Genomic DNA, 17,912 nt, shown 5'->3' on the forward strand with positions numbered 1-17,912 from the left:
ATCTAACCCTTACTGGAAAACTTTCAAAGAGAGGGAACCCACTATCTCCTGAGATAGCCCATTGTAATTTTGCATAGCTCTAATTATGAGAAAGATTTCCTTACAAAGAACTGCTTTTCTTCCACTTTCACTGATTTCTCTTAGTTCTGCCCTCTGGGGCTAAACTGAGCAAGTATAATCTGTCCACAGAACAGCTTTTCAAATCAAAGATAGATATATTGTTTCCTCTTCTCTAGCCTAAACAGCCACAATTTCTTCAACTGATCTTTATATAACATGACTTTGAAGCCCTTTGGATATTTGTCCAGTTATCAGTGTCTTTTCTATAATGTAGTGCCCAGAATAGTGGAGATAAACTGGGAATCTTATGAAATTATTTCAGATCATTATATTGATCAGAGTAGCTAAGTCTTTCATATTTGACCATCATTACAATATTGCTATTACTGTGTTCAATGTTTTCTTTGTTCTGCTCACTTCACTTTACATTATTTCATATAAATCTTCCCAGGTTTTTCTGAACGTATCCCTCACATCATTTTTTGTAGCACATTAGTATTCTATCACAACTATATACTACAACTTATTCAACTGATGGGCATTGTCTAAATCAGGGGTGGAGAACCTGAGACCTAAAGGCCACATGTGGCCCTCTAGGTCCTCAAGTGTGGTCCTTTGACTGAATTCTAACTTCACAGAATAAATCTTTTCATTAAGGTGATTTTTTTCCGTGAAGTTTGGATTCAAAGAGATGCACTTGAGGACCTAGAGGGCTACATGTGGTTTTGAGGCTGTAGGTTCCCCACTTCTTCCTTAGGTGAATGAATGTCTTCCTTTAAAAAAAAATATATATATATATGTATGTATATATCACTGTTTAGCAGATTGTTGAGTAAAGTTATCTGTGTAGTTGTGTTTGTCATCGTCTTGTATGATCTTAGTATATGCATGAGATACTGAGAATAATTGAATATTATTATGTGAAGTCAAATGCTTCAAAATTAATAAATACTAGATATCTTCTTCCATCTATCCCTCTCAGTCAGTTTTTGGGTCTGTAAAAATATAGTCTAATATAGAAAAATTTCCTATAAAAGCCTGACTGTTCCATTCTCATGTTTTTGTCAAGGAAGCCCTTAATACCAAACATAGATCATCATCATTAAGATTTTACAGATAAGAGAAAGCAAGCATATGGGCTGGCACTTTAATTTTGTCTGCCTCAGTTTCCTCATCCAAAAAACATGGATCATAATGGCACCTCTCTCCTAAGGTTGTTGTGAGAATCAAATAAGATAAAAATGCTAGTTATTATTTTGTTATTAAATAATAATGTTCTTGATCACCTTTATTGGCACAAGTACCATCTTCGATCAGTTTTATCCTTTTGGAAGCTTCTCCTCTTTAGGTCATCTATTATATCATTGGTGAATACCTTTGGTGAACATTCATCTCTACGTTCAATGGATCATTGAACAAAGTGTTCTGTAAAGTTGTATTTTTGTCATGGAGTATTATATGATCTCAACATATGCCTGGGAGACACAATGATAACAATAAGAAGGCTATGTTAAAAGTTGATCCATGTATGTCTTTACAATGGTGTCTACCTAAGCATGTTGGGTTTTTTTCTTCTTCTGTTTCTGTTTGGTCAGGTCTAAGTCAGTTTCTCTGATTTCATCTTCTTTTCCATATATCATATTGAGGATAGAAATGATAGAGTCCAAAGTGGTGATCCAAAGCAAAAAATAGTTTATTATAAAATCCTGGGATATCTGTTCTAATTTAGGTTGCTTATTTTCCTCTTGCTATTTGAGTATGCAAATGCTCTTGGGATAATTTGGCACAGGATTATCTCATTCCAAGTTCTCTTTGACTCACTTTATCCTTAGTTATTTTTTTTGCTGTTTTGTGAGACAACACTATTCACATTCTTCTGTTCTTTTTAGTCTCCCTCTTTCATGAATGAACTTTTACTCTAAACCTGTGTTTCCCTATTGGTTGTATCTTCTCTTGGCAAAGACATTCAGTATTTGTTGTATAAAATGGTTTCTGAGCTCTTTAGTTTTGGTACTGGTGCTGGTGAGTTCACAGTACTGAGGACTATTTTGTATTTTTGTCTTTTGCTTAGATCAGAGTGGCTAAATCAGCCATCCCATCTCTAGGTGGCCAAAATTTGGATGATCATCTTCCATCTATTTATCACATATCAGCCTTCAGAAAGTTAGACAAGTAGTTTGCCACTTGTGTTCATACTTTTAAACCTTTTTAGCCCTGTAGGACCTGGCACCCACATTGCATTTAAGAATTCAGGGTCACCTCTATACCCCAATGAGGCATCTGAGTAGGACTTTTGTGGAGTATCCCTGAACTAATGAAATATAAATATATACCCATATAAACCATAAATAGAAACCCATCAGGGCAATCTTCTGCCAATACTGGTTTGATTAGGATTAAGCATGACTTTTTAAATATGACTTTTTAATAGAAAGGGACAAAAATATAAGTGCGGTATATAGTAAATTGCTGAAAATATATAGATCAGAGATCATTCACTTCTTCCAAACAACTATAGCTAGGTTACCTCTAAAAAGGGTATATTGAACCTCTAAATTCAATACACTAGGTATGTTGGAATCCATAAAATTTCCAATTACTGCTTCAGAATTTATTGTGCACATATGGAAAATAATACTTGTAAAACAGAAAGGGGTTTGTGCCTAGTGCTGTCAATACTGTGAAGGATGGGGTGATTATAAAGCAAATTAACAATACTTTTAAATGTGCATTCACTTATCTTTCCAATTAAATCCTTGTTAAACAACTGCACAGACAGTAATGGCGCTTCTGCAAAGCACTGATCAAGACAGTTTTATTGTAATTTTTACTCTGTAACAATTAATCAAGTAGGCATTTTCTTTATTATTAAATTATTTAGTTAATAAATATTCTCAATTGGCTAACATATTTGTAGTTTACATGATATTTTTGATTTTCCTACAGTGGAACTTATACTGGTATTTTCTTGTTTTTTTGCAGAGGGACCATTAGGGAAAGGAATTTATAAATTTCTTTCTAGGGAAAATTACTATGAACAAGAGAAGTCTTCAAAACTTTAAACCCATTTTAAAGCCCTTATTTTAACCATTCTCTCTCACATGGGATGCAAACATATTGCCTTTAGCAGATAAGGAATATGAGGATTTGGCTAAAAGAGATCTTTTCTTTTTCAGTAAGGATTGAGCTGAGCATTAAAAAAAAAGTTCATTAATGCTGGGTTACAGCTTCTTGAGGCATGAGGCTGTATTTTACAATTAGCATAGGCTTTTCTTACCCCTAGTGCAATGACAGTGTTCAAATCTTGTCTCCTCTGCAAATATCCAGGGTGGTATGAACAAAGAAATGGGGGGAAATCATCTAGGAGTTTCTTGGTTTACATGTAAATTTGTATTTAGAATTGGTCTTGAATGTTTGAATTTCCCTGGTTAGTTCCTTTTTCTATAGATTGGGATTTAAAATGGTTTTTTTTTGGGTGACCTTGTTTTGTTTCCCCTGTCATTTAGCCATCTACATTGTTCTGTATACATCTATGTTTCAATATACACATATGTATTGATATATGATCATGTTTATATATTTGTGCTACATGCATCTATATACTGTATGCAGATGCACATGCATACACTATGTAGACATGTATACATATGCATATACTCTGAGAAGACATGGGGCCAGGGCATACATCCTGTCTTGAAATATATAAAGGTTAACCAGATAGGCAAGGATCAGATTTGCTCTGTGGAGTCTCAAAGGGCAGAACTAGCATTGAGACAGGGAGGTATGTTGAGGTACATTTCAGCTTCATGTATGGAACATTTTCCTATCGGTTAGAGTTACACAGAAGTTAGATGGGTTGCCTCAGAAAATAATAACTTTTTTTTTCACTAGAGATCTTCGAGCAAAGGTCTAATGACCACTTGCTACCATCAGTAAAAAGTCAGTTGTCCTGTGCATTATAATGGGGAATCCAATGTAGAATAGTCAAGACTGAGCAAGCAGTTTTGGGGATGAAGGTGCTGATGAAGGAAGCTAAAGGGCATATATAGTATATAGTATTTTATATATCTATATCTATCTTTATCTATATCTATCTATCTATCTATCTATCTATCTATCTATCTATCTATCTATCTATCTAGTATTATAAGGGTAAAGAGGAGGAAGAGATACACAAGAACTGGGGAGTGGCCAGGGAAGACTCCTAAAAATAGATGGGTGTTGACCTGACCCTTGGAAAAGGAGTAGGATTCAGACAATAAGAGGTGAGAAAAAAGATCTTTTGGATGGGGAGGGGATAGCATGAGCAAAGGTATAACTTTCTTTCTGAACAATTTTCCCATTAAAATATCACATTTTCATTGAATTTTGAAATAACTTCCCACTGGGATTTTCCTGTTGGCTGTAATCAAATACAGAAAACAGTTAGAAGGGGCATAAATACAGAGTTATGAAATTTCGCATATAGGGTTTATCTGGCATGAAGATCATGTTCTATCTTAAGCAATTTTCAAGTTAAAATAGACTAATCAATTTGGATTTTTCTTCTATTATTTTTCCTACACTTATTACTGATCTATCTCCTCACTGAATTTTTTAAATTTAAATTTATTTTTGATGACTTTTGCTATTTATCACATTAATTTCTGAATATATCTCACTTCCTTCCCTTAAACAGCAAATATCCTTTTTTATAAAGATTAAAAAAGAAGAAAAACAAAGATGACATTTTAGCAAAGGCAATATGCAAACTTTGTCTAATAATACAGGCAATATTCCTTAGTCTCCCAATTCTTCAATGAAGGGGAAGAGAAGTGGATTTTCTTAACTGTTTCCAGGGCCAAACTTGGTTATTCTAATTACATATTATCTGGTTTCAATGTACTCTTTCTGTTTACTTTGTTATAATCATGTTTATTTTTTCCTGGTATTATTTTATTTACTATTCATGTATTTGTGTAAGTCTTCCAAATATTCTCTGAATTCCCACTAATTTTTTTTAATCATTGCCTTCACCTTGGGCTCTAGTGCTAGGTTCTTCAATAGATTATGATCTACCACTGGTAAATCAATGTCTCAAATATCTCAAATGGTTGTCCCTGCTAACATCCCCCTTTCTGTTATACCCCCAGATAACCAGCAATAAGTTAAAAAAGGATTTCAAAGGCACTGCATGCCTTGTTCCCTTTATGGACTCTGCTGTCAGGATGTCACAAAGTTTATCCCTGCCTGGAGATCTTCAGACTTCAGAGAAAGAGACAAGTTCCTTTTCCAAAAGAGATTTGGGGATTTCTGAAGCAGATTGGTGATGACAATAATCCTTTTTCTCTTCCAAAATCACACTCTTAGGAAATGTTTATAAAGAACACCAAATTCTTTGGAGGTTTTGGGAGGAAACTGTATAAATCTGTATAAATGACTTATCACAACCGTAATTACTGGAAACAATATTTTCCTTTGTGAAGGACATAGTATTAAAATATGGAACTTAGGGGTCTTAAAAGTACCAGGACAGGGTACAATGGACAGGGGTCTTAAAAGTACCATTACCTTCTCTTCCAACTCTTAAATGACTCTTCCTGATCCTCCCCAAATCTTGGCCTTTGGAGTACAAAGACACTTCTAGCTATACTATGTGACCAAACCTTATCTATGTGCATTCTACTTTAGCTTATATCTAATGGGTATGATCAAATGTGCCTGGGGTTTGATGACTCTGCTGCTTAATGTTGGTGAAAATGTATAGGGTATCAACTTTTTTCTTCTTGAGTATAAAACTATTCAGGACAAGGTGGTTTGTACTGGCAGATCTGACCAGCCTGATCTTCTTGGACCTTGTTGTGCTCTGACATGTCATGAATCAGTACAAAATACAGTTTATGGAACAGCCTAAGTCATGTCCTTATTGTTTTGTTCCTTTTAGGCAATAAAATGACATAGTGGACAGTGTGTGGGACTTATACTCAGGAAGAACTGAGTTTGAATACTGCCTCAAACACTTAGTAGCTGTGTGACTAGGAAAAGTCTATTAGCCAGTCTGTGCCTCAGTTTCCTCATCTGTAAAATGAGGATAATTATAGCACCTACCTCACAGGGTTGTTATGAGGATCAAATAAGTTAAACTTTTAAAGTTCTTTGCAAACCTTACAGTGATATAAAATACTGTTATTATTTATTACTAGCAATTATTTTAAATTTAATAAATTATAGCTAAGAAAACTTTTTGAGTATGAGCAATGAGAATATCAAGCATTCAAACTGCTTCAGAGAGCACAACTCCAATGGGCTGGCCACATTGTTCAAATGCAAAACGTATGCTTACTAAAAAGACTATTTTGTGGAGAACTCACACAGGGCAAGTGTTCAAATGGTGGTCAGCAGAAGCAATACAAGGACACTCTCAAGGTCTCTCTTAAGAACTTTGGAATTGATTGTGTGACATGAGAGACACTAGCACAGGGCCACTCAGCCTGTTATACCCCCATAAGAGAAGGTGCTGTGCTCTATGAACAAAGCAGAATTGAAATAGCTCAAGAGAAGTGCAAGATTCATAAACTCAGAGAATTTACCCCAAATGTTCACACGAACTATTTGTGCCCAATATGTGGTAGAACATTCCAAACTCATATTAATCTGATCAGTCATGGTTGGACACACTAAAACTTGACTCTAGCATAGTGATGTCGTTTCGGTCCTCTTTGAAAATGAAGGACAGAAACCTTTGGCGAATGGTTGGTTAACCATCATTATATGACATGTTGAGTCTTTTTTGGACTTTATTCAAGGGAACTTAATTACTATAAGGAGTTCATAGAAAAGTACTTTTACCCTAAGGTAGACACTGAACAGGGACCTAGCACTGGCTCTGGAAATCATAGAACCTGGGTTCAAATCTTTCCTCTGTCATTTGCTACCTGTGTGACCTTGGGCAAGTGACTTAATCTCCTTATAACTTAATTTTCTTATCTTTAAAATGAAAGGGTCAAACAATAAATCTGTTGAGGTATCTCCTATTTCTAGATCTCTGACCCCTAAGACATTATTATTAGGTTGCTACAGTGTATTAGATTCTATTATGTGAACAACTTTCTTCTGCACAGCAAACATTTTTTTCCAACATTGAAAATATGATGAAATTAGACAAATTTCTAATATTCAATGATAACTTCTTTATTAGAATTCTTTTCCCTTTCAAAGTTGCTTACAAAGAGTCTACGTTCTTTGAAAATTCTTGCAATTTTGAGAAATGCTGCCAGTGGTTTTGCTCCTACTACTAACCTGACTCCAAATTCCAATGTTGAAGTTCTGTGCAGATTTGTTTTCTAGTATCAACCTTAGCCAAGAGGCAGAGTTAATGCCATCTTGTGAACTTTGTCATATGCAGAAGAATAAATTGTACTCAATCAGATTGGTACTCCTTTCTTAGTTTAACAACTAGATCTATTATTACAATCTTCTGATTAGTTAACATATACTCCTTTGCTACTTAATCTTTTCCCTGGTTCTTTATTTTTAACTTTTGATGTTCATGCAGGATGGAGAAGAAATTAATGCAAGGCAGGAGAATTAAAATCCTTAAAGAAAAATGTTATTATGTCAAATAGAAATCAGTTTCCTGAACTCAAGAAACATCATAGGTTTTGTATATATCAAATACATTATGATGTTTTTCAATTCTTGGAGAGAGCTCTCTTTCCCCTAAGACCATATTAAAAACTCTGAAATAGTCTCTTTTGCAGTTAGGCAATCTGTACATTCCCATTGGCTTCTTGGTTGAAATTTAAGTTCTCCCTCTAGGGATTGCCAAGGTAATTCCCTAACATAAGGTCAATATCTTTACCAGCTGCACAAACACCAGGTATTCTGGAAAGGGGGATTATGGTCATTCTGGAGCTAAAGGGAAAGGGGGGAAAGGTTCATTTAGCTCATTTAGTAAAATGTGATAGTAATTGCTGTTTCAGAGGTGCAGAAAAAAAGAAGTAAAATGAAGGTCAGTTTGTCATGAATTTCATAACTGGCTAAAACAGGGAAGGATTATGGATACTGTTCAGTATTACCATAGTTTTCACTTAGGTTCTATACATTTGTTAGAATCCCATGTTATTTGCATTATTTAAAAAAAATCAAAATGACAGATGAAACAGATTGAAAGATGAAGAGAGAAATCTTCAACCTGTCTTACCTCAGTATTCCTTGCTGATTTACCATTCATTCCATACCCTCTGACTATTTGTTTCCCTGGGTGCTCTGCTTAAACTATGATCTCTGTGCATATAATTCACAGATGTACACATCTAACTCCAGTGTGTCCTCTGAACCTCAGTCTCACATTACTGGTAACCTTTTGGTCATTTAAAACTAAATGTTCTGGAGATATCTCAAACTCAACATACTCCAAAAGATGTTATTATCCTTACCTCCAAGCCCATCCCTTTTCTGAATTTCCTTATTTCTGTCCAAGGCATCTTGCCATTCTTCCAGTTTCCCAGGTTTATTACTTTGGCATCAAACTCAACTTCTCACTCCTCCCCTACATGTCAAATCAACGGCCAAATCTTGCCATTGCCACAACATTTCTGGCCCCTTCTTTCAATTTACATGGCTATAACCCTTTTTCAGGCTCTCTTCATCTCTTGCCTAGACTATTGCAATGGTGTCTTATTTGACCTTCTACCTCACGTCTCTCTTTTTTCAATCTAGTCTCCACAGAGATGCTGAAGTGATTTTCCTTAAGCTGAGTTCTGATCATGTTACTCCCCTGTTCAATAAACTCCAATGGCTCCTAACTGTCTCTGGATAAAATATAAACTCATGTGTTTGCATTTAAAAGTCCTTTACAACGTGACTCCAACCTATGTTTCTGGTCTGATTGTACTTCCCCTCGCACACTTTACAGTCTAGCCAAACTGACCTTCTCTGTGTTCCTAACACATGGCATAGAGAGCCGTATCCCTCATCTCCATGTACTGGCTATCTCTTACTCATCACTTCAGCCTTGCAGATTCCTTCTTTTTCTTCAAGATATAACTCAAATGTCACCTTTATGAAGCGTTTCTTCTCCTCAACTGCTAGTATCCTCTCATTCTACCTTGCATTTATATTATGTATATTATATAATTTATACAATAATTATGCATATTATATACTATATAATATACCAATTACTATATATATACACTATAATATACTAATAATATGTATATTAATTTTGTATTTTGCGAAAAGGTTTTGTATAAAACTATATGTGTGTATATACATCTTGTCTCCATGAAAGAATGCAAGGCCCCCCAAAAGTGGAGATATCACTTGTATTTATATCTTAAGTGAACTGTCTCTTAAAATAGGAAACTAATAAATGTTTGCTGATAGATTAATACAATGTGTTCTTCAGGTGAAATTTATATCAAGTCAGAAATGTGTGTGTGCTTTGTGGATCAGGCATAACATAGGAAGTCATAGTACTAGACGTTTTTAAAGATAGTAGTTTAATGATTTCAATGCATTTCACAAACTATCTCATTTGAGCTCACCAAATGGTCTTATGAGGCAGAAACCTCATGTATTATGCCATTTTAGACATAAGAAAATTAAAGCTCAGCTCTGATGATAATATGTGTTACAGGTGAGAATGGAACTAAGTTCTTAGCTCAAAGCCTAGGACTCTTTCTATACTACATCCAGGCACTGTGATCTTTAGAGGCTGAAGTGAGCCAGATACAAGCTTTTGCAATGTTAGGTCAAACCCTAAAACCTATATGCAAAGTGCAGAGGGGTGTCTATGGGCAGCATCTTTCAGCAGAGAGAGGGCATTCTCTTAAAGTTCTGAAAACAAAGTGAAGTGCTGTCAGCAGTAGGCCCTGGAACTCCTAGGTCACTGATGCAATGGAGGTAAAAAATGAGGGCTAAGAAAGTTTCTAAAGCCCCAAAAGATGTAATAATCTGGCACTTTTATGATTAAATGATCTTTTCAGCTTTCAATGGGAAAAATAAATCATTGCTAAAAGAAAATCTTGTCATGAGGAAGGCAAAAATGTGTAATATCAATGATCTGCCTTCCAAAAAAACCCAACCCTAAAAAAAAAAAACCAAAACAAACATAAAAAAAAAACCAAACAACACTACCCTGTGGAATAGGATAAAGCAAATAACATGGTTTGTTTTGTTGTTGTTGCTGTTGGTGACCAGAGAGAAGTCAGCTTAAGGAAATACTTTACTTCAAAAAATAATAAGAAGGCAAAATAAATTCACTTGATAGAAAAATGAATGAACTTGAAACAGGGGTTGTTTTATGAAAACAGGACCGTAGGTTCGAAAATCCCACTCTAGATCTTTCCCTGCTTCATCCAATTGCTTATTTCATGATGAAACTGCCAATTGTTCACATGCTTTCTCAGTTTTCCCTTCTTTTATTCAATTTCTGATGCTGCGGATAATAACAGCACAGAGACAGCTACTAAGGTTAATGCTTTGCTTTGCTCTAAGGTCCAATCTATAGAAATACAGTTTATGTGCAATTGATAATACAACATAGGGCCTCTGTTAGTTTGATTTGCACGGGTGAGTGCAAATTCTCAGTGTGATCAAAACAAGTGATGCCATCTATTTAAGACTAGTCAATTTTTTACTTCTATTCCAATGGGATTTGGGTGAACAAAGATATCCAAACTATGCAACCAAAAAAAAAAATTGAAAGGATGACATTTTCCTTCTCTGTTTAAACATACACATACACACACAGTCAATTCTTTCCATGGGTATCCAGAAGATGGGAGGTATATATTGTATTCTTCCTGGTATTTGTTAAGTGTCTTCCAAAGACTTCCTTTATACTCTATGATTACATGAAGAAAATTGCCCAAATTCCTACTAAGATCTATTCCTCACCTGTTCTGGGGATATGCAGATAGGTGGAAGAATCTTCTTTGGTGTCATCTACTAAACATACTCTGAAGGGAGATAGCATAGTGGAAAGAATTCTGGCTTTGAAGTTAGAGGGCTAGGCTTCAAATCCCAGTTTTATCACGTAGAGCTGTGGGACTTTGAGTAAATCATTTAACTTTTCTGGATTTCAATTTCTTAATCTGTAAAATGAAGGATTTGAACTAGCTGATTTCTGAGGTTCCTTCTACTTCTAATTCTACACTCTTTTGAAAGATCCTTTCAAGGCCTGTCCATTTACTTAGAACTTGGGCCCTTGTACTAGACAGAAAGGATATTGACACTGGATTTGTGATTTCATCAGCACAGAGAACTCTCAGGTGAGGTAAATTCCTCTACTAATGTAAAACCTATTTAATTTTTTGGAGAGGGAAAGGCAAGGCAATTAGGGGGACTTGCCCAAGGAGACACAGCTAGCATCTGAGGCCGGATTTGAACTCAGGTCCTCTGGACTCCGGGGCTGGTACTCTATTCACTGTGCCACTTAGCTGCCCCAATTAAAATAAAATTATTAGTTGCCTACTAGAGCACTATTTGATTTATACATGTCACATACTATAGAGGTATCAGAGGTGGATCTGGAAGCTAGGGTCTTCCTTATGTAGAGATTTGTTCAATATTCACTATTCCCAGGCTTCCCCTTTTCTTTCTAGAAAGTCTACAAGTAATTTTTGTTCATTTTCCTTAATGGTGAACAAAGATAACTAAACAATTTGTTTGTTGTCCAGTAGTTTCCAGCTCTTTGTGACCCCACTTGGCATTTTCTTGGCAAAGATATTGGAGTGGTTTGCCATTTCTTTCTCCAGTTCATTTTACAGATGAAGAAAATAAGGCAAACAAATTTGCCCAGGGTAACACAGCTAGTAAGTGTCCAGGATCAAATTTGCACTTCAGGAATCTTCCTGAATCCAGGCCTACCATGCTGTCTGCTGTGCCTCCTAGCTGCCACGTCTAAACAGTACCTTGATCATAACATTGTAATGCTTTAGTGTTAATAGGGTACTTTTTGACATGTGCTCACTGAGTTAGGGAGTACGAATATTATTTGCCTCATTTTCCTGAGGTTAACTTGTGCTAAGCTGGTAGATGTTAGAGCTGGAATTTCAATCCAGATGACCTGATTTCAAATTCAGCCCTCTTTCTTTCACATTGTGTTCCTTCTAACCTTATGGCTATTTATCCTCTTTAGAATCTTAAAACAGTCTGCTCTTTGCAGAAGGAAGAGGATTATATGGGCTTTATCTGATTTTTTTTAGAAAAAGATTTGAAAGCCAGCAGCATATTACTTGTAGGAAATGTTCTGAAAAATAAGGGGGTAGAATGAGAAGGCAGATTAGTAAAAAAGAAAAAAAAATAGTGGGATCTTAAAAGGCCCATTGTCAGAAGTCTTTAAACAATAACCCAGGATCTTATATGCTAAAGCCTATGCTTTGTAGGAATGTGCCTTAGAATGTGATGATGAGGTCATACAATACTCTGTAGCATTAATATAAGATCTCAGACCCAGGATACTCTGATATCTAGGTTCATGTACCCTATTTTACTGGAGAAAACCAACACACTGCTTAAAGATGGCACAAGCAGAATAAAAACTGAGAGCTCACCCAATTGATTTAGAAGGTTCATACTTTGTTCACTGTTGCACCAAGACATGGAGCAGAACCACAAATTCAGAAAGCTGTTTTCCTAAGAATTCAATCCAATTCAACAACCACTTATTAAATGCTCAGGATGAGCAAGGCCTTATGTTATTTTTTGGGGATAAAAAATTAAAATAAAATGGTGTCTACTCTCAAAGAGCATTATTCTATTGGACATTTTAAAGATGTTTCTGTGGTATCAATGTGTCATTAAGCCTAAACAAAAAGAAAATTTTCTGGCATGGTGATGGTGCTCAGGGCAGCTTGGAGTTATAAGACATCTCAATTGCTGAACAATTTTGTTGTTTGCACAATGCAAATATTACCAGTTCAATATTATTTACTATCACCAATAAGCAGAATACAACCAGTGCACTAAGTAAAAAAAAATAGTAGATGGTGTATGTATGACATATATTAAATGCAGATTTTCTCATTATGCAAGCACTCAAACATTTGTTGTTATTAGGGTGAATTTTTTTAAAAGATGTATATTTGGCTTATATAATCAAAATCCATTTTGATTGAAATACAGATCTGGATGCATTAATCAAAATATCCAGTCCCCAATGATACTTTTAGATTTAGAGAACAATGAAACAAGTTAAATGTGGATGGAGGGGTGTATTTTAAATTACTGAGGGTTATAACAGTGAAGAAGATGAGTCAAAACAGAATGAATCTTATTCATCTCAACATATAGCCAAATCCCAATTATCCTGGTTAATGGCTAAAGTAGAAAATAAGTTTTAATGTTAAAACAAAATACAATAATTTAAATTTCATTTGTGAATAATTATGATATTAATAATTAACACTATTAATTGGTATAGTATGTTATGCTTTTCAAAGCACTTTCACATGGTTTGTCATTTCATCTCCTTAGGACCCTCTTAGTCCCAACACACTCACCCACACACCCATACATGCATGCATGCACACACACACAGAACCATATGCTTAGACAATGCAACATTTTCTGTGCCCAGCCTTGACTGCCCTCCTGGTTTGGTTCTGCTGTCAGTAGACTAGGACCCAGATGGGTGACATAAGGGAGGAGGTTACAGGTCTCCTGTAAGTGATTCATTAAAAAGATAATCTGATCACTGATAATTGAGAATTGGCTGTGTATGCTCTCCTTTGACCGTCTCATACAAAGTCATTTTTATAAAAATTTGGACATAGTTGAGAGTGTCAAAAGTCCTAATGTAGCATTATTTGTATTCTGTGTGTTCTATTCTGACAGTGCTATAAACCAGATAGTTTACTGACAATTCAGTGCTACCAGATACCAACTAAGGCCTTCTGTCCAGCTTTACATTGTCAAATCTCATGAAAACATGAGGAATTACAAAGCCTTAGAGGATGGTGAAGTTTAGATTACAAAAGACAAGATGGACAGATTTCATATTTTCATTGCAGATGATTTTTTTTGCCTTTTCATACTGCTAAGCATATTTTTTAAAGCAGGAAATGCAACTAGTGTTTGTTTCTAGTGCTGCTTCTGTTTTCAGATTTCTTTTCTGTAGGAAAAATGTGTTGCCCAGCTGTCTAGAATCCCAATCAGGATATACTTCCAGCACAAAATATATTGCAAGAATGATTTTAACTAATTGAAAAGGGAACAAAAATGAGGCTGGGCCCAGTTCATACTTTTTTCCCCCTCATCTTACTCAAATTGGGCCAATATGAATAAAGTTGGTGATGGACATAGAATTTAAACCTATTAGGGACCTTAGAAGTCATTTAGATCAAAAGGTTAAGTGGCTTGTATAAATCTATACAGATAGTAAGCAGCAGTCCTAGGATTCAAAGCTAGTTCTTTCAAAGGAAGACCCAGCTCTTTCTTTTTTTTTTTTTAAAGCAATTGGGGTTAAGTAACTTGCTCAATGTAACACAGCCAGGTGTTTCTGGGTGGGTGCTAAGTGTCTGAGCCCGGATTCCATCCCAGGTCATCTTGACTCTGGGGCCGGGGCTCTTACTCGCTTACTCTACCTGGCCGCCGCAACCCAGATCTTTCTATTAAACTATCACACTTCTCCCTCACCAGGCTGCTTCTCCAGGTTAGAAAGCAACCTGTTAAAGACAAAATATACAAATATAAAGGAATACTGCAATCCTAGAAGAAATGATGGAAGAGATGGTTTCAGGGAATCCTGGGAACACTTGGATAGACTGATGCAGAATGAAGTAAGCAGAGTTAGATGAACTCTCCTCAAAATAACATTGTAGAGGCAAACAACTTTGAAAGACTTAAGAATGATTAATGCATTGACCAACTCGGACTGCAAGATAGTCTTAAGGTGAAGAATTAAATGTGTGTGTGTGTGTGTGTGTGTGTGTGTGTGTGTGCGCGCGCACGCTCACATGCACGCAATGTGGGACTTTCATTTGATACACTATGCCTATTTGTTATAAGGGTCCCTCTCCCCTCTACTGCACATGGGGAGAGGAGGAGAAAACACAGATTTTTGTTAATTAAAAACTTTAATTTAAAAAAGACAAAAGCTCAGAAAAGTTAACAAATGTTCAGTGGTGACAAGCTATATTGATATTAGAAATGATGGTCACTTTTAAAGGCTGCCAAATGCTAAAAAGCATGTTTTAATTTAAAGGGTATATCTAAGGAAAGGAGATACTATAGAGGACCTCTAGAGTCAAGTGAAAGTCTCCTAAGCCTCAGTCTGTTCTCCTGCCACTTCTCTCCGGCCCTTCCATCCCCCAACCCCTAACCCACACCCACCTTCCCACACACATACACACACCTACCCACACACACACCTACCCACTCACACACATATCCCCACGTGTATACTAAATAGATGCTACTCTGATTCTTAGGTCTAAACTCATCACAGCCTTTGCCCATCTGAAAGACATGTCAGACAACACTGGCTTCTCCTTCTAACACAAAATTTAATAGAATAGACCAGAGAACTCTGATAGCCTCTTTATTAGTAAATATATTCAGTGGCTAACCCACTACTTTTGGGAACAGCAATGCAAAAAGGTAAACCAAGAACAATAAAGACAAATATAAAGCATGTTTAGAGATGAAACAGCAGTTTTCCCAGAATTCCACTGCTTTACGATTTCTTTAGGATTCCACATGTCTCAACTCAACAATAGACCTTATCCATTATATGTCCAGTGATAGTGATCTCTCATTTATATACCCTGCCTGGTTTTCTCTGTTCAGTATGACTCTCTGTGATGTTTACAATGATTACCCAACTGGAATGTTATCTTCTTCCATTGATTCTTTTCCTCAAATATTCCCTATATCAACAGACACCACCAAATGTGGCCAATATCTAAAAGACCATTCATTATTCTGTTTTTCTCCATCAAGGTTTTAGTGTCTAGCCTGCTGAACATCCTTTGGAGGGAGAGTGGGAAAGGAAAAAAAAAAGAGGTCCAGAATTTTTGGCCTATGTTTATTGTGAATTTCTAATAGATTTCTAGTGGGCTTATATTCTAGATCTGAAAGCAAGAGTGTTTTATGCTCAGAATACTTTTAGGTACACTTATGTTTCCTTATTACTAAAAGACAATCATAGAAAAGTTATCAACTCCTGATAATTTTTTTTTCTGATAAGTAGAATCATAGTTTAAAAAGATAGAAATACAAAACAGAGAATCCCATAAGTTTGACGAAAATGAAAAGATATTTTAAAAAATTAATTCTAATTTCAAGATGTTTAAGTCTCCTTGGTTTTCTCCATATATTTCCAAGTTTTATGATTCTATTCCTTATCTTTCTGAACTCTTATATATAATTCCAATGTATATTTCATTATTCTATTTTTAAAATATAGTCCTTTTTTCTCTCTTATTTCTCCTCCTCCCAGTTTGTCTTAGTCTGTTCATTATCCATGTTTTTGTCACCACCAGTTGATCTTCTTCTATCTACTATCCATTTTTAGCTCTCTACCCCCCCGCCCACCCCCACCACCAACTGCCCATTATTCTTTCCCTCTCTGCTTAATTATTCTTTGTAGTTCTTCAACTTTTCTCTTTCCCTTCAACTCATCAACTTATATCTACTGCCTATAGCAGAGTCTGAAATATAGTTAGTGATGGAAGAGAACTAAAAAAAATGACTGAGGGGAAGGAATCACTTACCTTGATTGACAATAAATCGTAGCTTCTGTATTGTTGCCAGATTGCCACTAACTCGATATATTCCATCAACTTCCAGACCTGGAAATAGAGGTGCATATTTCATATGGGCTCATGTAAGCACTTGCTATAAGAAGTGAGTGACAGGAAAACAACAATGAAAAAATATATCTTAATGAATGTGAAGAGGAATGGTACAGTGAATCGCAATCAAATGTCTCCTCCCATTCAGAGGAAAAATAATAAAATCTGACATTTTAGCTCTGACTGCAATAATAACAAAAAATAAATATATGTAAACCCAAAGTAAGCTAATCCTGATTTTATAATTTTTTTTTCCAGAGGTATTTTAGGCATTTCATCATTAATTAATATGAATGTTTAATAGAAGCTTGGGATGGTAGTAGACAGTATGGAGTTACAGTGAACATGCTAACCATAACTCTTCTCTTCCCTGGAAGACGCCTGGAATTCAGTCAGGGATTTACAATCAAAACAGGGCTGCCAGGCATATGCGTGTTACGCCCTCTTGTGGAAAGCCAAAATAACCCAAGGGTTTAGTTCTGTTCCAAAGATAGCAAGAGCAGATACTGGTCTAGGTATTTGAAGACACAAATTCAAAATCCTATTTCATATATTTAATATGATGATCTAGGGCATTAAAAGCACTTAGTGCTCCTTTGCACAATGAGCATTTTTAAAAAAAGATTCCCCCCCCCCCCCAAGAAAAAAATCTTATCCAGAAGGTGGATGTTGGTTTTAGATGACTTGAGAACTGACTCCCAATAATTGAAAGCCAGGTGAATTTCACAGGGCAGTATATTTGATAAATCAGATTCTTCATACATATAATCCCCATGGTATTAGGTCTATTACTAAGTAATCAAAGAAACTGAAAGGCAAGGGTGGAAAGTCATATTCAAACACTAATATTACTCTTGATAGCATATGTAACACAAATAACAGACTTCAGATTTAATAGGAATAGTTTCTTAGTGGTGCCTGCTCTCCCAACTGCAAACAATTCAGAATTCAGGTGGCTGCTCTCCTAACAACAAGCAATTTAGAATTCAGGCTTGACAAGCCTTTCTGTACCATGAAATATTATCTAGTATGACATAAATATCTCCATATTCCTACATGTTTATTATT

General features: G+C 35.7%; 1 protein-coding gene across 1 annotated transcript in view; it reads right to left on the reverse strand.

Annotated features, from left to right (window-relative positions):
* ARHGAP15 (Rho GTPase activating protein 15) overlaps nucleotides 1-17,912 on the reverse strand; it is an 859,970-nt gene that overhangs the window by 253,358 nt on the left and 588,700 nt on the right. Inside the window, exon 11 of the mRNA XM_069066760.1 lies at nucleotides 16,764-16,841. Coding sequence (XP_068922861.1) covers nucleotides 16,764-16,841 — 78 coding nt within the window. The remainder of the gene's footprint in view (nucleotides 1-16,763; nucleotides 16,842-17,912) is intronic.

Source organism: Petaurus breviceps, unplaced genomic scaffold, assembly GCF_028583685.1.
Source record: "Petaurus breviceps papuanus isolate PSGF00001 unplaced genomic scaffold, PetGlider_PUasm1.0 90723, whole genome shotgun sequence".
NCBI lineage: Eukaryota > Metazoa > Chordata > Mammalia > Diprotodontia > Petauridae > Petaurus > Petaurus breviceps.